The sequence below is a fragment of the Vipera berus genome, assembly GCF_964194415.1.
Source record: "Vipera berus genome assembly, chromosome: 2".
Classification (NCBI taxonomy): Eukaryota; Metazoa; Chordata; class Lepidosauria; order Squamata; family Viperidae; genus Vipera; species Vipera berus.
The window spans coordinates 48,622,701-48,645,187 of NC_138203.1; the positions used below are offsets into that span (position 1 = coordinate 48,622,701).

The following is a 22,487-nucleotide window of genomic DNA, read 5'->3' on the forward strand; positions in this document are numbered from 1 at the left end:
ATCTCAATTTAGAAGCCGATAAAAATGGAAATATATAAATCATATACTCCTCCTCACATACTGCATGTCATCCTCAAGATCTTACGTACGTAACTCCAAAATTTGGTATCAAATTTTGAAGTTACATATATAAGGATTTGGTACAAAATGCATAAAATATATAAGAAATACATTTGTTTATTTTTAATTAAGAATAATTTCTAGTGTTTTCCACCTGCAGCAAATACTTTAGGGTGAAACTAAATATTACTTTTTGTTTGTGACGTGCAACTGCATATTTTCTCAATTCAAATTTAAGCATGGAAAATGTAATCCAGATCAAATCTTATTACAAAAGGCTACTTTAACCCATGGCATGGATTTCAGCCCCAATTAGCTCACTTTGCATTTTTTTAAAAATACCTAGGAGGACTCTGTTAGGTATCTAAACTGCAAGCACAAAGGTCCTTAATTTGTATTGCAAAAACAGCAATTTTAAAAGGTTAGATCTCATATTGTCCATGCTATCAGAATAGTTATTTATTTTAACAAATAACTTTCCAAATGCAAACCAAATTAATACAAAAACTTAGCTGATTTAACTAATATAATGCACTATAATTCATATAATGTATGCAATGTGGAAGCAGTTAAAATGGGTTGAAATTCTAAACATGTTTACTAGAAAGTGAATCTCATTTGAAAACAATAGAAATTTGTTTTGCTTAAGAATGCCCAGGATTTAAATCTTAAGTTTATAAAAAGCTCAATTTGTTTATGTTTTCACTGATTACTTATTTCATAGTGCTAATGGATTTATTTTGGGATTAAAACTTGTAGATATCCAAAACAGTTGCTTAGATATAAACTTTGAAAACAATAACTCTGTTTATCTGCTGCAGCAAAATGAATGAATGGTCATATTATAGTATTTCAGAGATTAGCACATTTATTATATATAACATCTTTTGTTGAAAAAGATTTTAGTTAAGAAACATAACAAATGTAGCGGTCAATAATTAAAACAGAAAATAAAAATGTATTAAGTGAATTTATGCAAATGATTTATTACCAAAAAATAACTAAATTCATACGTGAATACAAAAATTGTTCTGCAGATATCTGACCTTTGAAAATAAAGAGTTCAATCACAAAATAACATTTTGTATGGTGAAAATGTAAAGTACTCTGAATGTTTCGGGGTTTTACTGTCTTACCTATTTTTCTAAAACAGCAATTTGTACAAACAGAAAATCAGAGACAGACACAGAAACACAACAGAAATTACTGGCCCCTTATGTTGATATTTCATATTACATAAAGTGTGCAGCTGGAAAATAAAATGAACTGCGCGATACATGGATACATTGTCTGAATCTGATATATAACAATGCAAAAGCTGCATTAAAATAAATAGACTTTTTTGTCTTAGATAAGCAGGTACCAAATAAATGGGCTTAGCTAAATGGATAATAAACATTTAATTAAGGATTCTAACTGTTTTAGCAAACTGTAAAAATATTACAGTACAATCCTTTATATTTTTTACACTTTACAACATGCATGGAAAGAGACAGAATTGCTGTAAGAATGTTAAAAGAGCTGCATTTTATTAATGGTGTCAATTCCAAAAGACGTTTCCAAAGGTTCAGCATATACCGAAGGTTACTCAAAACCCTACTAAAACTGAAGGGAATATAATTTTGTGTGATGTATATTTATAAATAAAATAGAAAATATAATTGATTTGATACAAGTGGACAATACCATTAAGTTATCATTCAAAAATTATTATAATTTGATTAAAAAACAAAAGTCGCTTTGATGCTTCAACTGGAGAATAAAATAGCTACTGTAACGGTTAGAATTGGCAAAGTCACCTAATACCTCTACAGCAAGAGCTGTACTGGTTATCAACTTATTCTAGGTACTGGTGATTCATTGCAATATCATAAATGGGTTGGGTGGGTCCACAATATCTTTGTGTCCATTTATTCTGATTAAATCTTAATCATCTAATAGCACCAATTAAATTGAGGACTGCTGAGAATTTCTATCTAAGAGAAATAGCTAGAGGGGGACTTCAGAAACCAAACAGGTCTGGGACAACTTGCATCCCTAAATCAGAGTGGCTTACTCCATATTATGGAGGACAACTTGCATCCCTAAATCAGAGTAGCTTACTCCATATTATGTACAAGAAGGTAGTTACATGGTGCTCTTCTACAAAACCTTGCAGGAATAAAATTATACCATGCAGTGGTGGATTAGTTGGAAGATGTACAGTATGGGAATGAAGATTCAACATTTTGATTATTGTTTCATTTTAACATAAGATTGTTTTTCGGTATCAGATCTGTATTGTATTTGTAATCTACCTAGATTCTATAGAATGAGGCAGCATACAAGTCTGAGTAAATACATAAATAACTAGAAACTATAAATCACATGACATTTTTCTTAACAGCTTTTTTTAAAAAATAGTCAAATAATATATATATATAGATTTTTTCTTAAATGCCAAACAAAAACACTAGCAGAGTAATAGGGTTTAAAAAAAATCCCATGACAGTTGTAACTCTTGCCTTTTCCACTGTACATATTAAGAAAATGTGCTAATTATGGCATCACAACTATAATAAAGTCTGTGCCAGGAGTTATTGGCAAACCTGGCTAGCAGAAATATTGATATGTTGCTTTACTTTCATACGCCATTACTCCCATAATTGGAGGGAAAGGACTACACCTTTCGTCCTTATGTTCTGCTGAAGTTGTTGCTTATTAATATGTTCAAGTAACTGAAAGCATCACTAGCCATTATTTCACAAATCCCACAATCTATTCTGCTTTTCAGACTGAACTGATGAAAAGTCTTGTAAACAGGGGTAACAAATACTTGACTATTATCTCCCTTTTATTTCTTTTTCTATATTTTTATTCGATATGTAGAAGAAACTGCCTCTCCCTACAATGTCAGTTCCTCTAGTTGTTGCCTAATTAGGAATTAGGAAGCACACGTTTGGCAGCTCTTGAATTGCTATTATTTCTTGTTGCTTGGCACAAAATTCCTCTAGGAAGCAACAATACTACTGTATCCCTCTTAGTGATGGATCACTAATTTTTAATAAGCCAAGCTGCTAAAGAATGGCAAAATCACTGAACCAACAACAGTAAACAAATAAAGAATGATGTTGCCTTGCATGGAAATGTTCTTGGCTTGTCTGATTTGAATGAATTTACCAATAATAAATGCATTTAACAAAATATAAATGCATACGTATGGGCAAAACAGCTGATATCAGTTTCCAAAAAAAATTGAAAAAATATGAAGCAAAGTAACAACAACAAATACTTTTTCTGCAAGTATCAGGAATTGTTTCCACCAATAAATAAAATTATGCTACAAAAGTTTTCTTTGAAGAACTGCCCTAAAAATCTAACATGGTTAGGAGCAAATTTATGTAATCATTTACAGAACCTCATGACATGTCCTGGAACTTTCCATACCTATAGATTTAAACTTTTAAATAAAATTTAAAGTTTCCATATAGCTATAGAAGAAAGACCAGGTTCAGTTACTGCTATTCTTTTAATGGTACTGAATATTGTTTTATTGCTTTTAATTTTTTTTTATTTTCGAATTGTAAGCAGATCAGAGTCACTTGTTTGAGTTGGGTGGAAATTGAATGAATGGATGAAATATACACTTTACCATTTTTTGGTATAGAACTATGATTTGGAAGAAATATTTCAGAGTTTATGCTCACACAGTACTTCTCTGGTGATAAATAAAGCAACATATATTTTTTTCACACTTCAATGCAAAGAAAGATGTTTTCTGGAGTCACACAAAATTTTAATGAGTGAATTTCTTAAAGCTCCACGACAAAGCCTAAAAAAACTCAAGTTGCTCAAAATTATAGCAAAAGAGGTGCTGCACAATCCCAAATTCCAAAGCCCTTCTTCCAAATTATATTCTGAAGGATGTGAACAGCCTTCATTTACAGTAGAATCTTATATTGGTGCATTTATATTGGTGAATTTCATTGTGTTTGCTTTCATTTAAGCGGATACAGAATTAAAACTTGATGGCGTTTTTTTTTCTCAATGCAATAAAAAAAAGTTCAAATTATGTTTCAGGTCGTTATTTTCAAACTAATCCCTCTTTATAAAAAGTATTATATATTGTTAAACTCACTTGTTACAAGATACTAATTTTTCTGTGAATATGAGAAATGTACAAGAATTTTTTTAAACAAAAGTGATACTAATGGCATATTTTGCTACTACCTTACATTTGTTAAAACTATTTCTATTACTAATTTGCAGAGTAGCTTTCCAAATTGAAGACCTAATTCACCAAAATTGGACTTCTTAAAATGTGCATTTTACTTTACTCACAAAATAGATAATGCTTCTTTGAAACATTTTAGCATTATATACCACAATTTCCAACTACAGGATTTACAAACACCACTTTTTTACATAACAGTCAACTGAACATCTTGAAATTTAAAGTAAGAAAACTATGTTCAATATATTTAGATGTATGAGCTTATATATACTGTACAAACCATACCAAAGGTCAGTTGTTATATAAATTATATTAAATGTACTGATTAGTTTCCATTTTGTTCTAAATATTTTCTCACTTGATACATGACCTATGAACATTCCTTTTCTCTGAAAAAATATATTAATTAAGAAAAGACTTTGACGTGCTTTTGACACATCCTGTAGACAGTAAGTGTGCATTTGTATCTGTGTATGTATCTATTAATTAACAATCTACTTTTTATGTATTCAATCCCTGTGAATGTATTATCAAAATTTAGAATACGTTACATTAAAAAATACAGAAAATGAATTATTTTATATGTAAATAAAGCATCATTATAATCTGAACCATTACTATTTGTTGGTGGTACATGGATATAAGAGATTATAAAACTTCTAATAATTCTAAAACTGGTAGGTCTAAAATGAGTATGTCTTTCATAATAGAGAATATTGAGTGCAACGGAAGCTTTGGCCGAAGAAAACAAAACGCTTTTCATAAATTTCTCCTTCCTATTCAACATCTTTGACCAAAAACCAGTAGTAATCTAAATGTCTGGGACAGAAAAAACTGGCAAAAATTACCTCCCCCAACCCCATGGGAGTGTTTGTGTGTGTGTGTGTGTGTGTGTGTGTGTGTGTGTGTGTGTGTGTAGACACACACACATTAAATTAAATCCCATTTTAAGAGATTGTTCATCTGAATCATATTTCAACCTATAAACATCCAATGAAATGGGTGATGTTTACTAAGCAAACAAATCTGACTAGAAGAACTTGAAACGGTTTGCAAAAGAAATGTTATTTTATGACCAATATTTTATAATTTTTAATGTTCATTTGGCATTTAAAAAATAGCCCTAGTTCACTGGCGTAACATATAGCAATGTAAGTAAAAAAGCTTCCTAAAGCCACAGTTATTAAGTGACAGAAAAAATGAAATCTACAAAGTAAGATTCATCACTATAATTTTGTCTGCATAAATATTTCTGGGGTCCTTGAAGGAATCTGTTATTTTACTTATATTAAAAAGTATAATAACTTTTTGAGTCTTGTGCATCTACAATAATTTAGTTTTGATATGAAATATTAAAATATATCACTTGCTGTTTTTAATCTCCTTTTGTTACTCATAATAAACTAGACTCAAAATAATTCAGTAATTTACTACAAATAAAAAATTAGAGGTGAAAGCTACACTTGGAAATGGAATCAATGGATTAATAACACAATTCTTTGCCTGGATAATTTGTACATTTACAAATGGATATATGAATGTGCTAATAGCTGCTTTCGATGGCAAGTTGGGTGGAATATAAATTTAATAAATAAATAAAAATGGAGCAGTTTGAGATTTATCACATACTGATTTTTTTTTAAAAAAACAACCTTTTTTAAAAGTATGTATTAGTACACAATTTTCTTGTATAGTTTTTCATTTATATTCTAACCCTGGATTTTCTTTTTTTCAAGAGTTAGAGCTAGGGGCTAGAGTCAAAAAGAATTGGGAAGTATGATACATGGTTCTTGCAGATCATTAAACTCTAAACACTTCTTGTACATATGTTTGTAATGGGGAATTCAGAAAAGTTTGGTGTGCTGGAGAAACTGAGCCAAGTATACCCATTTGCATCATCACAACCATGTGCAATTTAAATATATGTCGGTGATCTGTGTTTTTTTAATTAAGTGATATATATGGCTTTGTTTCTTATCTAACCCATTTTTATCAACTCTATTCTACTTACAGAGAGATACTAGCCGTGCACAGGCACTGAGGACAATGTATTTTAGTCAAAGAACAGTTTTTATTTAGTTTCAATTTCTGCATTTATTAGTAACATCTTTAGACTTGATCACATTTTACCCACAAGACTGAAAAATCAGAATTTCACAGGACATTTTCACTGATCTATAAACTATCAGATATACAGAGGATCTCTTTGGCAATCAAACCAAACACCTCATTATATTTACATGACTAATGAAGCACTAGCTACAAAATCAACTTCTTCAGTGTGATTTTTGTTTTGTTTTGTTTTATAAGAAGAAAAAATAGACTTGGTATTGAAATTGTTTAAAATCACAACCTATCTCTATTGGCTTTTAGAATAATGTGTATGAATCATACCCAGGTTTAAGACTAGCTACAAGAAATATTGAATGTGTTGAGTGTTACATTTGGGTGATAAATCAATAGCTCTAAGGTCAGCAGAAAGTGGTTTCAAAAACATTTGTCTTATAAATTTGACATTTAATTTCTGAATGACTAGAGATTTGAACATAAATGGAAGAAATATATGCGCGCACACACATACACACACACACACACACACACACACAAAGAAACTGCTCTCAAAGGCTTATACCTCACTAGAATTGTAATGCTAGAAAAATGGTTTAATAATCTAGAAGTTGGAAAGTAACATGTTTAATGTAGGAATTTAGTTTGAATTATCATTGTAATATTCAAATACTAAAATTCTTTATTATAGGTCAGCAACCTAGACTGAATAAAACTAACATTTACAACTTAGAACTACAAGATAAAACATACTGACTAAAATAAAATGTACAAGATAAAAGATTTATAAGTGCACTATATTGCTCTCAGCAATATGAGTTTTAAAAGCTGCAAAAACAAATTTTGCTACTGTAATATTAGTTCACAATGAACAATAATTCAGTGTAAACTAATGAAAATAAAGTATATGACTATGCAAACCACTATATTCAGCTTAGAAGGATAAGATCTGATCAATCTTAGTTTTAATTAAGTAAACTTTATTTCAAGGAACATACTTTATTACATATTGGATAATAATTTATGGAAGCAAAATGCATAATCAGTAATAGTTATACTATAAGGCCTGCTGAAGCCAAACTATAAACTGAGATCTATTGATCATAACAGGAAATGCTTAGTTTTCTCATTAAACACAAACAGTGAAATCATTATACTTTACGTTTTGTTAGTACCTAAACAAAAAAGTAAAATACTTAACCATCTAATTTAAAAAATACGAGTATAATGATAACTAAGCAACTAATCTCAACATTTTTCCCACCATAACCTTAATGTCAGCACCTGTGTGCTTGTGTGTACATTCATCTCATCAAGTCAACACAGGCAGAAAGCCCAGGATGTCTTTTGGACTTATTCTATTTGTTTCAGAGCTGGCAGACTGCTAGGTCTCAAGAAGGGAAAGGAACAGCATTATCTAGCTATCTCTAACAATAAAAAAGGCCACTGTGTCCTAAATTCTAAAACACATCCCTAAAGATTATTTGTAAAAGTAGAGACGTGTTTAGTTGTTTTACTTTTACTGATGAATGGAAAAGTCTACATAGCTACTGAATGGATGTCTAAAGCAAAAGGCTAGACTGTACTAATAATCACTGTATACAGAGAACAATTTTCAGACCAACAAAATAGTATTGTAAGGTACTTCTGAAGTTTTTTCCTGTGCACTTCTAATCATAGGAAATTCACTAGGCTGGAGACTGGTTTCATCAGCTTTTAATTGCCAATATTTTATGTTGGGAAAGCCTGAAATAAAATCACTGTTTATTAAAAATAAAATTGTTTTTATTAAAGAAAGTATTATATTCTTATTAAAGAAAAATAAATTTAAAACATATTTAAATAACACTACAATTGTGCAGGGATTTATTTCTAGTAGAAATTTATACACTATTTGGAACAAAACTACTTAAGTAATCTGCTTATCTTTACAGGGTTTCAAGATTTAAGTCATGAACTTTAAGTGATATCCAAAATTCTGAAAAAAATGCATACAATAAGATATTATCAATATGAATGACCTTCCATTATGAAGAGTAAGCACTTTTAATATAGTATGAAATTTATTGAAAGTTATAATTTAAGTAGCCTGCTTGATGATAACTCAGTTTAAAGTCCCTCATACAATTAAGCATAGGTGCAGTCTCACTATAATAATACATTTAAGTCTAATTTAAGTTCACTGACAATTCACAAGAACACTGATTATTATAGCTTTGTGGTCATCTTTGAATCTCGTTTAACATATCTTTAACAGAAAGCAGTCTGAAGATGAACAATTCATTTTATACTTTTATATTCCCTTTCACATCTCCGATAAATTGTAGAGGTAACTACTATTAATGAATCTATGGCTAATATTACATTCCTAAATTCCCTAGGATTGTATTGCATGTTAATAATATCATTTTATTAGATAGCAATATCTTTTCCAAATTTACCCATGTCCATATATTACTCTAGAAATACTTAAATGGCCAAAGCTTTCATACATGTTTCATTTTAATATAATTAATTATACAAATGGAAATACTAACTATATGTATGCTTTAACATTCTTGATGGGCTTATGAGTACATTTGTATAAAATACTGCTCAAAATAAATCTGCATTTGCAAGTTTTCAAAATGTATCTCTAATCTAGAAACACAATACCCAGGAATATATATTTCAATAGTCAAAACTATCAAACCTATCACTTTAGAACTGAAAATAGAATTCAGATGTTCTACGCACAACATATAAATCTAGACTCCTAAGTCACAGATATCAGTGCAGTGTTTAAAGTTTAAGGTATGGCCCTTAACAGCATCTACAACCCTAACCCTAACTCAACTGTAGAGTTAAAAGAATTTTTTAAATATTTCATAGCACAAATGATGCAACCCATTTAAGTACTAAGAAGTACAAATACCTTTGAAGAATAAACTCATGCATTACATTATTTTTAATTAATTAAAATGTAAATGGGCACTCATTTAAATCTCAGAAGACTACTGGTTTATCCCATTTAAATTATTTTATCTAATTCTGTATATTAATTGTATATAAAATTTGTGTAAACATTCTAAAAGTGCATTATAAACTCAGAAATTATTATAGAAATCTTTACATAAACTTTTTCCTTTTATGAACTTTTTTATTTAAATTAAGTCACAATATTCTGATTCTTTTATGGCTTTTGATTTTACAATGCAGTACTATAACTATTCACTCAGAAGTAAGTCCCCTTATATCACTCTAGCTTAACCTAGTAAGACTCATAGAAGAGCATTCTAACAGTACAAGAATCAAAAGATGTAAAAGTCTTCTTGTCGAGTAATATCTCTCATGTTAATTAAAACCCAAGTGATGAATTAGACTATGGGCCTTGAACTTCAATGATAAAACAAACTGCAAAAATGTATTAAATTCTAGAATTTGTCTTAAAAAAGTCTTATAGTATGTCAAATGAATGAACAAGTATGAAAAAATATAATTTCAGCATATTCTATTTAAAACCAGAAAATCTAGTTCAAACATTTTAATACAGCAATATAGTAGGAAATGTATTAATTACTCCATCAACCACATGTTACTTTGATAAAGTTCTATAGTATAACTCACTACTTTCTGGTATTTCAAAATACACATGTACAAGACTGTTTCTTTGCAGTCTTAAAAAAAGATATTCACTTATGCAATTGGCTTCTAGGTTCATTGGTTTAAATGTTCAAGTTCTGACCTCACCGTCCTAGGGATTATTTATATTGAAGTACTGCACTACATTACATGTTTAATTGATACCACAACAGGCAGAGAAACAAAACATTTAATACTGTGCTTTGATTTAAGCAAAAGAGCAACATGTGCAAGTCATTTGGTCAAATTCAAAGCCAGCAAAACATTTCCGCTTTCACAAGCAAAGTGGGCAAATTCAGTTTATTATGTCACCACCTTTGACAAATGCATATTTCAGTTTGTTACTTTTATTCTATGACATAACACTCATCATTCAGAAAAGACAAATTCTCCCAAAGCTCTACCTTCTACAAAATTGTCTGATTTTACCTAACATCTTTTTGCTAGTTTTATTTTTGATAGGATGGAAAGTTGTGCCAAGCTTTGGAAGTACAACAGTAACTATCAAGGAAATTAACTTACAGAAACACTTTTCACTGCTAATCCTCAGTTATTGTTTTGCTTAAAACAATACATTAAAATTAACTTGCTGAACAGCCAGCTAAATTTGATGTACTTAAAAATAAACAGTTTTTACCTTTTCTTTTTTATTTTGGCAACGTCTACTTTCTCTCTACCATCAAACACAGTAAAACAGTTTTTGGCAAGCACTACTAAACTATTTTAAAACATTACCTACAACAGCAACAGAATCAATATGTTACAGTATTCTGAATCCATAGCACAGAGCTAATGTAAGGAAAAACATCCACAAACTGAGACTTAAGGCTTAAGAAAAGCAAAACAAAAATTCTACTGAAGTACATTTGAACAACTTCTTTGCATTTTAACAAGCTGACAAAACACTCAGGTGCCTTATTTATGCACAAACAGCAATGGAAGGATTGCTATCATCAGCAAGTGAAAAATAAGAAAAATGCCAGGGATAGGCTGACCCTGAAAGAACTTTCTTATCCAACTGCCTGATTCATTCTAGAATTGTTACATGAGAGTTAAGAAACCCTCCATCCCCCCAAAAAGTTTTACTGTACTCACAATTGTTGGTTGTTTTTTTTAAAAAAGCGAAGAAAATAAAGAAAAAACAGAAAAGTTGTTTTTGCATAATCTCGACTGAACATTTTATATTAAGGATGTTTTTGTTCAGTGATCTAAAGCGTAGAGTCAATAGCGGAATAACCTTAATTTCATTCACTGTCAAATGATGCTAAATCATCAGCTACAGATAAGAGGAGACTACTTTGCGAGAACATCACCAACTACTGCAAGTGAGTGAATGCATACTCTTTTGACAGCGTGAGTCACTCTGCTGTGGAAAGCCGCCAAGCCCAAGCAAGGATCATCTGAAAGCACTGAAACCTTGGGGAAGGGAGGATGAGGTTATCTTTAATCTGACTTGGAACACTTCTACTCCAGACTAACCCTGTTGAACCAAGGGAAAACCGAACCCCGAGAGGAAGAGCAACAGTTCTGCTTTCTAGCACCCTCAGAACAGGTGCTACGTGTAACTGGAGTCTCCCCGCAACAGCCCAGGGCGGCTACAAATATAAACATAGCTTAATATTTTAAACCTAAGCACACTTCAGACTGACAGGATCTCAGAGCGCCGTGGTAAATTCTAGCTGCGCTGCCTCTTCAAAAATCTCCCGAGGGTATTTTTTTTCTTTTCTTCCCTGATGCATTTGTTACCTATCAACCAGAAACCCACCAAACCTGGCCCCTCCTCAGGATCGCGCTGAAGGACTTTTTCAGCCCACCTAGTTGCCTCCGTGAGCGACGGACGTACGATCTAAGAAGAGATTTTTGCCAGCTGTACAAATAGGTCACTTACGGTAAGTGAAAATCACTCTGAGGCGACCTAGTTAAATCAAGAGAAGCGAGGTCCGAGGCAAACGCCTTTTAGAAGCTGCCCGGGCTGATAACGAGGAGAAAAAAGTTTGCTCCCTTTTTATTTATTTATTTTTTTAACAAACAAGCGTCCCCCTCCTAGACACACACTTACGCGTCCTTGAAGGCGCAAAGCCGCCGGGAGCGCCCAAAAGAGAGAGGTCGTTTGTCCCGTTTCCTCGAAGCTCCCCTTTGAAAGAAGCACCGGACCCCTGACAACGCCGCCCCCCCCCTTCCTCAGACTGCGCCGGTGCTTTAAAACTGCGCCGTCTTCCTGCCTTACCTGGGATTGGTGCTGTTCCAGTAGACGGCATAGCGATCGGCCACGGTTTTGGAGCTGGGATCTTGGCTGAAGACGCACGTCCAGAGCAGCAGAAAGACCAGCGTCAACATCTCCACGTGGAACATCACTCCCGCCACAAGACAACGGCGAAGTGGTAGTAGACAAGAGAAGCTGCGAGCGCGTGTGCGTCTTTTCAAAAAAAGAAGACAAGAACAAAGGAAAACACCGAGAGAAGCGGAGGAGGGAGGAGGAGGAGGAGGAGGAGGAGGGAAAAAAAACAAAGAAGGCAGGACAAACCACAGAAAGTCACAGGACACACACAAAGAGAAAAGTACGAGGAAAACGAGGAGACTTGAAGAGATGCCCGCCGAAAAAAAGCCGGTCCCGAGGAGAGATCCTTAGTAGGGAGTCTGAGCGCCCCGATAGGGGGAGCTGGGCGACGAGTCGGGCAGTAGTAGCAGTAGTAGTAGCAGCAGCAGCAGCAGCAGCAGCAGGCGGCGAAGGAGAAGGCGGGAGGCGCTCATTCACGGCTGCGAGTCCTGTGCGGAGCCTAAGGCGAGACATGCACCGGCCCTGCCCCGTCCAGCTCTGTTATGGGCGGTTCCGCCGTCCTGGCTTCTCCTCCCCTTGGAAAAGACTGCTCTGCCCCCCCCGCCGCCGCCGCCGCCGCCGCCCCGCGCTCTCCCTCTCTGGGACGACTTTCTTCTTTTTCTGCCTTTTGGCGCGAAGGTTCCGAGGGAGCGGAGACGGAGGCCGACCCGGGGAAGGAAGGCTTAGCTGCTGCGGCAAATCTTCCGAGGCGGCAGCAGCAGCAGCAGCAAGAGGGCCGCTCGGGCTCGCCTATCTCGGACCTGCTGCGGGAGGCCGGAGTTGAGGCTTCTGGGGAGGGATGGCTCCGTTCCTCTTCTTTGGCTGACGGATGGAGGAAAACCCGGCCGGAATTCACAGACCCCCCAGAACCGGCGGCTGGAAAAAGGGGATGGAAAGCTGGAGAGGAGTTCGCAATCCCAACCGACTGGCTTCTGGAAGGAAGGCGGGGGGGGGGGTGCTCGGAAAAAGAAGAGGATGAGAAGCGGAAAGTGGCAGAAAGGACGTCTTCCAGCTCTCGGGGGGGGGGTCTCTTTCGCTGGGAGGGTGGAGGAAGCAGCAGTTCCGCTCCGCGGGAAGTGGGAGCAAGGCGGCCTCGCCTTCAAGCTTCACCCAAGTGGAAGGGTCCGAGTCCCCGGAATGTCAACTTTGCGAAAGAGGGAGGCGGTGGTGGGATTAAAAAATAAAACGGGGTTGTGGGAGGGGGGAGGTTGAGGAAACCTAGCAGACGCCTACATCAGAGGGCCGGCAAGAAAAGCAAGATGGGGGGGGGGGTAGAGAGAGAGGAAGGAAAGCTTTCGGGGCTCGCCCGGCAGGCAGCAGCTGCTCCCCGCTCTCAGAAATCGGCCGCGGCGGGAGCGGAAAGAGAAGCGGGGGAGCGCCTCTCTCCCCAGTCCGCCAAGCAAATGAAAGAAAAGTCGAATGCAGCGGCTGGCAGGCAGGGACCGCGAGGAGCAGCCGGGATTGGAGGAGCAGAAGTCAACACTGCCAAAGAGGAGGAAGGAAAGGAAAAAGGGGGAGGGGGGTCTTTAAATAGTCACGCCCACTTTCTTTCCCCCCCCCCTTTTTTTTTTCCCTTTCTTCTATATTTTGCACCGACCGGTTTCTTTCCCCGCGTATATAAATCGTCAGCAGCCACCAAGGACGAGCGGGGATGCTCGCGGGATGGCTGTCTGTGGGCAAACAGACACGGCTGCGTAGATGCTATACGGGGACTGTAGCAGACACCCACGTGTGTACGCGTGTCGGGTTTGGAAGGCTCCGTTTTAAGTCTGTGCCTGTGCACAGACGTAGGCTGACTTAGGGAGCGGAAAGCGCTGCCGGTAGATCTTGTGGGATTTTTGCGTGCAGTTTACTTGTGGTGGGGGGGGGAAGGAGGAGGAAGCGCGGAGCAGCCAGTCAGAGCCCAGATTGTTTGCTTATCGATTGCTTTCCCTCTTGCTTTCCCTCCGACCCGATTGGACTCCGATCTTATCAAAAGAGGTGGCTCCTTCGCTTCGAGGGCCCGCCCTTAACGCCAAACAGACTCGCCCACATTCTGAAAACCTGACTAATTGAATTACAAGAAGTGGTTTCTTGATGCGGCAGGTAACCGTTTCCGCGGGGGGACTGCGAGGCAGAATGGCAGGGCGATGTCTGGGGCCGGCTTTTGGCTCTTCTCGCCTCCCCCCCCCCCCCCGTGGAAAGCGAGGGGAAGGGAGAGCCAAGCGAAAGCCAATTTACCCAGATCTGGGAGGAAGGAATGCCGCATCGGCTGCCGGACGAAGCTATTGTCTGCCGAGATCCGTGGGATTTCACCCGAACCTGCCCGCTTAATCTGGCTCTTTTGAGTGTGATCTGTTTTTAAAGGGAAGGGAGGTAGGGGGGAGAAATGAACTTAACTGTCTGGTAAACAATTTGCGTGGAATCTTCTGTTGCGGATGTTGGAAGTGGATGTCTTGCTAAAATAAAAAAAAGCAGGTCAATCCTGAAGGTCTGAGTAAGATTGTTAACAATAAAGTGCTCTTTTCTCAATCTGCATCTAGTTCTGCAGGTCTTTTCCCCACTGCTGAGTTGAAGTGCCATCTCCCACCCTGGAGTCAGCAGAAAATTACAGTACCTGCCCATCTATATCCTGCTCTCTTTTTTCCAGGGTCTGCCAGCTACCCACCTGACTTCTTTCCAAAATATCAGGTGATAAAGTCTATTTTACAAAGATCACAGAGGATGATGCCTTAACTCTGTGTTATTCCTGGTGGGGACGAGATCAAGGCAAACTCAGATGACGGGGCAGAAAAAAGTATGCCAGAGCAGGTTAATGCCATGTCATGGTTTGGTGCAAGCGAGGAATATAATGTCAGAAGAGGTGCTGCTGAGAGAGAAATTGTGGACCTTAGCAAGTCCCATTTCATTAGCTTTGTTCCCAGGAGAGACATCTTAGTGTCTGCAAGCGGATGCATTTCTATGCTGCCCTGCTAGTGAGCCAGCTCAGGTAACCTTTCTCCAGAAAGCAACTGTGTTGTACTTTTATATGGATCCACCCATCATCTTTTCACATTAAAAAAAAACACCTGGGTGGGGATCAAAATCCCAGGCCAATAACTATAAGAATAAACGCTGTCCCACAAGTAGAACTTTACTGTTAAAGGAAGTAAATTAGGAAGAAAGGAAGTGTAATTAATTGTACGCCTTTCACATTCGCTCTGTAAGTGAGATGGACAGTTTCTAAATTTGATCTATAAGTAAAATAAAATAAATCCTAAAGGAATATAGCCTGCTTTGTGTCTGTTCTTTCAGCAACTTGGGGAAAGACAATACATTTTGGGCAGGGGTTTCCTCCTTGCGTTCTAACAGCATTACTTTTTAATTCTGTGAGAAATGTTCTTTCAAGTGTAACAAAATAGTTTTTCAGCAACCCCTCCCCTCCCCTAAAAGTATGTGTTTTTGACTGAGCTGTCTCTTTGGCTCTAATGTTTTGAGGCTTCTCAGTTGTTTCAAAGTGCCCATGTTCCCTCTAGTGGTGAATTGTAAGACAGCACCTGAGGCATTTGTAATAAGGGATTGCACTGAGTTTATTTCAATCAGTTTGCCTATACTAGGTAAGATAACTTCAATATTAAAGAAATCTATTAACAGTTGCTTTAAAAATATGGAATTAGTCCTTTCAGACAATCTTAAGAATAGGAAAGGTTTTGAGAATGCAAATCTACCAAAATATATTTCATATCATGGAGAGGTTGATTCAACTTAATACCATAATAGAAGTACCTTGATAGCAAATATAATATTTAGTGACAGTGTGACGCAGACTGAAACAGACAAGCATGCCACAGTATTCTGTATTATGGTTTTCCATATTGCTGAAGCTGGGTTTTTTTCCTAAAATTGGCCACTATAATGCTAAGCAGGTATAGTGATAAATTATTAATAGAATAACAGGTTACAAATAAAATGCAATTGTCATAGTTCTATTTTGAAGCAGTTGACATTAAAGAATAAACAGAAGCAGTAGCACAATAACTTTGGATCCATTAGCGTTTCTTCCCCAAAGGAAAGTAACATGGTTTTCAGATTGGCAAGAGCCACTACAAAACAATTCATATGAGTTTATTGACTTAAATTTGTTCATTTATCTATTAATCTATGTGCCTTTCATTATGATGTAATTAAACAATTATTGAAGCTACTTATTTTTGCCAATAAATATCTTTGACTTTTGCCTATAATTAGAATCATAAGGTAGTTAATAAGTGATTTATTCTGCATGAAGATGCATTAAAAATTGAAATAAATAATTTTTACTGAGGAATGCAAAAAAATATAACTCAGTAGTCACAAAGCTTCCCTTTGTGGATTGGCCACTCTGTAACAATCAACAAATACTTCCATGGAACCTCTTCCTTAGCTAAAATGAAAAATAAAAAAGGGACCTACTAAAAGAGTGGAGATTATTTTACAAGTCATGTCTTATATCTAGAGTGCATGACATAGGAGTTGCTAATAGGAAATAAATGCAGAAGACAATTATTTTAAAATGGAATAATATTTTTTTACAGATATTTATTACTCAACATAAAAATGTACAAATTAGTTCACTGGTCCATTTATCTTCTACTATTTTTCATTTCTTGAACTGGGCTCAAGAGTTACATTTAGGCTATTGTGCTGTTTTAAGGGGGCTTATTAATTCCCATCCTTTACCATTTTAATTAAGAATGCAGAATGGAGAAAGAAAAATTGATGGCTACCTGATACTAGCCAATTAAACCCAAATAGTCCATGCTTAAAGTATTGTTGCAAGGGGTTTACTTGCCTTTTGACTTTGCTAACATACACAATAATAAACTAGGCTTATTAACACATAGCTAATACTATTGAGGATGTATAAAGAATATTCTGCATGTAAAATTCGTTTGCTGCATGTTAAATTCATTTTTCCAGAAGAGAAGCTGGCAAAACACAAAAAAGGAAATCATGTTTGAAAAGTATATTACATGGTTTATTGACAATCTCAGAAGCCTTTCATTTTGGCATTTATTTTTAGAAAGGTAGCCATGTTAGTTTGTTTCAGTCAGTTAAGTAGCATCTTAAAGACTTAACGTGTTTGATGAAATAGATCCACATAATATTTTGCCTTATATGATAAGAAAGAGAAAGATTCCCCATGGCAGCCAAAAAAAAAGGGTTGACTTTCACAGATCCTGGGGTCAGCTCAGCTCTTGCATCCTCAAATATAAACTTGCAGCTTCATTGGATCTTGGTTACAATAGTTACTTGTGCCTTGTGATTGAAAGGACAGCACAGTAGGAAAAAGGCAGCAATTGTGAAGACTAAGTTGTTCGCCTTCTTCTTGTAAAGATAAAATGAAAGAAAACAACTTACTGACTTTGCCTTCCCTCATGCTGACTTAAATCTCAAAAGTTGGGGAAAATGACAAACTCCTCATTCAGCCCTAATATTTGCAAGAAACAGAAGCTTCCTTAAAATGATTTCCAGCACAGAAGCAGGTTCCCTTTAAATATCAGCATGGACTTTTGCAAAAAAAAGGACAAGTATAAAAACTGGAAAGAGGGGCACATAACTAAGGCAGAATATCAGCAAATAGCCCGTGCCTGCAAAGATGAAGTGAGGGAAGCTAAGGCTCAAAATGAACTAAGGCTTGTGACCAAAGTCAAAAATAACAAAAAAAGCTTCTTTCAACATATAAAAAACAAAGTTAAGGAAATGATTGGTCCATTAGTGGGGGAAAATGGCAAGAAGGTGACAAGCAACAGGGAGAAAGCAGAACTATTTAACTCGTTTTTTGCATCTGTCTTTACATAAAGGGAAAAAACAGTCCAACCTACCAAAACCAGTGCCATAAAAACAGAATAGAAACGCAAGGCAAGAAAGGCAAGAAAATGGTAAGTGAGCACCTGTCCAGACTAGACATGTTCAGATCACTAGGACCAGATGGATTACACCCCAAAGTTCTCAAGGAACTGGCAGACGTGATCTCAGAACCACTGAACTATATTTTTCAAAGATCCTGGAGTACTGGGGAACTACCAGAGGACTGGAAGAGAGCTGATGTAGTTCCCATCTTCAAAAAAGGGAAAAAAATAGATCCAGGAAACTACAGACCTATCAGCCTGACCTCAATACCTGGGAAGATTCTGGAAAAGATAAACAACAAATCAGCGAACACCGTGATGCAAAGTCATCACTAAAAGTCAACATGGGTTTGTCAAAAACAGATCATGCCAGAGAAATCTTATTGCATTCTTTGACCAAGTGACAAAATTAGTGGACCAAAGGAATGCTGTAGATATAATTTACTTGGATTTCAGTAAGGCATTTGATAAAGTAGATCACAACCTACTACTTGATAAGATAGAAAAATGTGGGTTAGATAGCATCACCACCAGATGGATTCGTAGCTGGCTGACAGGCCGTACTCAGCTTGTGGTCCTCAATGGAACCACATCTACATGGAAGGAAGTGTGTAGTGGGGTGCCCCAGGGCTCTGTTCTGGGCCCAGTGCTCTTCAACATCTTCATCAATAATTTGGATGAGGGGATAGATGGGGAACTCATCAAATTTGCAGACGACACCAAGCTGGCAGGAATAGCCAATACTCCAGAAGATAGGCTTAAGATACAGGAGGAACTGGACAGACTCGAACACTGGGCACTATCTAACAAAATGAAATTCAATTGTGAAAAATGTAAGGTTCTACATTTAGGCAGGAAAAATCAAATGCACAGGTATAGTACAGTATAGGTGGTACCTTGCTCAATAGTAGTAACTGTGAGAGGGATCTTGGAGTCCTAGTGAACAATCACTTCAATATGAGCCAGCAGTGTGCTGCAGCTGCCAAAAAAGCCTACACAGTGCTAGGCTGCATTAACAGAGGGATAGAATCAAGATCACATGAAGTACTAATACCACTTTACAATGCCTTGGCAAGGCCACACCTGGAATACTGCATCCAGTTTTGGTCACCACGATGAAAAAAAGATGTCGAGACTCTAGAAAGAGTACAGAGAAGAGCAACAAAGATGATTGGGGGACTGGAGGCTAAAACATAGAACGGTTGCTGGAATTGGGTATGCGTAGTTTAACGAAGAGAACGGTGAGGGGTGACATGATAGCAGTGTTCCAATATCTCAGGGGCTGCCACAAAGAAGAGGGAGTCAAGCTATTCTCCAAAGCACCTGAAAGCAGGACAAGAAGCAACAGATGGAAACTAGTCAAGGAGAGAAGCAACCTAGAACTAAGGAGAAACTTCCTGATAGTTAGAGCAATTAACCAGTGGAACAACCTGCCTCCAGAAGTGGTGAATGCTCCAACACTGGAAGTTTTTAAGAGGAAAGTGGACAGCCATTTGCCTGAAATGGTATAGGGTTTCCTGCCTCAGCAGGGGGTTGGACTAGATGACCTCCAACATCCCTTCCAACTTTTTATTTTTATTATTATTATTATTATTATTATTATTATTATTATTATTATTATTATTATTATTATTATTATTATTATTATTGCGATGAGGAGGAAAAAACAGGTATGTGTCAATCTTTATTGCCACTTTATTAAAGTCAGGAAACTTTTAGAAAGCTGCCTGCTCTGGTATAGATTTTGATTGCTTGACACTGAACACTTGAATGTCTTAAAAAAAAAAAGATAAAGACTCTCTCTGACCAAGCCTGATTTCCAGTTCTTTTGGAACACACAAGACATTTTGTGTTTACTAAAGAGGGCCTTCAGAAAGTGTCTTGAGGAGGATATTTTAAAATTAATTGTAGAGTGACATGAATAATCATGATATCTATTTATTAATGTATAATAAAGGACAAAACATTACATTTTTCTTGCTTAATAGAAGAAAAATCCATAGACAAATTGGCTTATCAAAATCTAGACTGATTTCATCTCTCTCACCAGAGATTAGTGAGGTCTAGTTGGGAACTAGAAACTTCAAAGATATAAAAGTAGAAGGCAGGACAACTCAGCCGTACACCATCTAATCACATTTCTCCAGTATACCAAGCATCTGTTTATTGTCATCCTTTTCAGCAATTTCAGATATTGAAAGGCATCAGACTTCCCCTAAGACAATAACATGAGAGATTGTGGGAGAGAGAGTCGTATAAGTATGCCAAGATGTTTTCAAAAGAGGCCGAATAATTATAAATTTGAAGTTCCACACAATATCATTATAATTGGTTTGCACATTTGTTGGGAACAGAGGGGTACATCCAAGCAGAAGCAAAGATCCTTATGTCTGCCTCCTTGTATGATTTTTTTTAAGAGAGGTTTCAGATGCACCTTCATTGTTTCAATCATAAGAACGCGTAGCAGCTGCAGTGCTGATTCTAAAGAGTCTTTCTGAGATGCATGAACACACTGGAGCTTTGCAGAACATGAGTGCAGAGCCGTCAAGAGCTGTATAATGATTGGTAAATTGTAAAAGAGAAAGTTAATTAAAAGAATTCACAAGTCAGGCATCTAAACAAAAATGGTAGTAACTTTTACAAAGTTGTGCATTATCTTTTTTATAAAAGCATGTATAGTAAAAAGGATTTTGACTTTACTAGTGTGACATTTTTAATCAGATCTTGAGGAAGCAGGAGAAAGTAACTTCAATACAGAGGACATAACTGACATTAGATACTGCCTATTACACATAAAGTTTTCTGTAAAAGACAACTGATGTTATCTAACATGCAAATAGCCTTTTCTTTACAATAAAATCATCCTTCTGACAGCCCTATTAAAGTCCTCTTTTGCAAATAAGGATCAAGTAATAGGATAAAAATTAAATTGGGTAACAATGTACTGAATTCCGTAGTCTGATCTTAATTAGCATATTTATTTAAAAGAGCAATGGTGCCGAGGGACATTTGTATGGTGCATATGTATTCAAATACCCAGAATAAGCTTGCTTAAATAAAATCAGGCTGCTGATCCATCAAACCTGCCAATGTGCTATATGATCACTGATCGTAGTTATTGCCAGCCTAACTATATAAGGTTGACTCACAATACCATTTCTTACAACTCTCGTCATTGCAGTTCAGTTGCCTATAAGGAACCAAGAGCTAATTTTTATATTTAACAAAAATAGTTGGAACCGAGGTATCTGCCAGTGGAATAAAAAAGGGCTAAGTGTGGCAGCTGCCATTGACACCTTGTATGGATGTCCCTGGAAGTTACTATAGCTCTTAGCTGTCTGAGAATGTAATGTAATATGCTTTAATAATAGCCAGAATACATATATCTGGTTTTGTACAGCAAGGAAAAAGGCAGGGGTCACGTGCAAAATCCTTCAAAATACAAAAGTTTGAAGAGGATTGGGACTTCCTGGTTTGAAACTGTATATTGGTTTGGATAAAAAAGAGAATGCTGCTGAGAAATAAGCGTTTTACAAGAGTGTGACTTGAGATTTGGATGGCATGGATTTTTATGGTATAATAAAGTTATATGATTACATGGATTTTAAAAATAACTATATTGGAAGTGTCATAATTGAGAACAGGGAATAGATACCAACCCAAATTGTGTCTTTAATGGTTTTATTTGATACACTATATAAAAATGTAGCTATCTGATGTTAGGTTACATTTAAAACATTATTAAGAAACTTAATACAGGCCACATTGTATACTCAGCTATTTCATTGGGAGTTCAGGCTATACACCAATGCCAGTCCAAACGTTTTAATACACCATCTTTGTCCATGTTATATTATTTTGCACATTCTTTTCTGTTGCCTTTTTTGTTTCCTCTTATTTGGAAATAAAATCCCATTAGGAAAATCACATGCACATTTATGTATCCATTCATTTGATGTCTGTTTCTTAATTGATGCTGGGAGCCATAATTTGCTGAAAACCAAATTGGGTTAGCCTTGTGGATTCAACACCAGACATGAAAACAAAGAGTACTGGGGGGGGGGGAAGACTTAAGGTGGCAATCATTAGGCAAATGTTGGAATTAAATCACAATAGTTCTGTTTGTATCATATCCTATATTCAGAAATAAGGCTCAGCTAAAACAAAGAGTGTATCAATAGCGTGTCTCTAAGAAATGAAAGAATCCTTCCTTTGGATTACAGGTGTTTTGTTCAAATGAAATGAATTAAGACAAGGGTACCAGATGCCCGTTGCATGCCACAATAGTGCCCATGCCTTCTCCTAATTAAGCTGCCTCAGATCTCATAGGATTATAAACATGGCTAATAGCAACTAATTA

General features: G+C 36.3%; 1 protein-coding gene across 2 annotated transcripts in view; it reads right to left on the bottom strand.

Moving 5' to 3' along the window:
* The window catches only part of EFNA5 (ephrin A5), a gene marked incomplete at both ends in the record, with an annotated part of 189,850 nt that extends 177,537 nt beyond the window's left edge, over positions 1 to 12,313 (bottom strand). For both annotated transcript variants that reach the window (XM_081315581.1, XM_081315580.1), the window contains one exon: positions 12,189 to 12,313. In XM_081315581.1, coding sequence (XP_081171707.1) covers positions 12,189 to 12,313 — 125 coding nt within the window. The remainder of the gene's footprint in view (positions 1 to 12,188) is intronic.
* Positions 12,314 to 22,487: the final 10,174 nt, after the last annotated feature.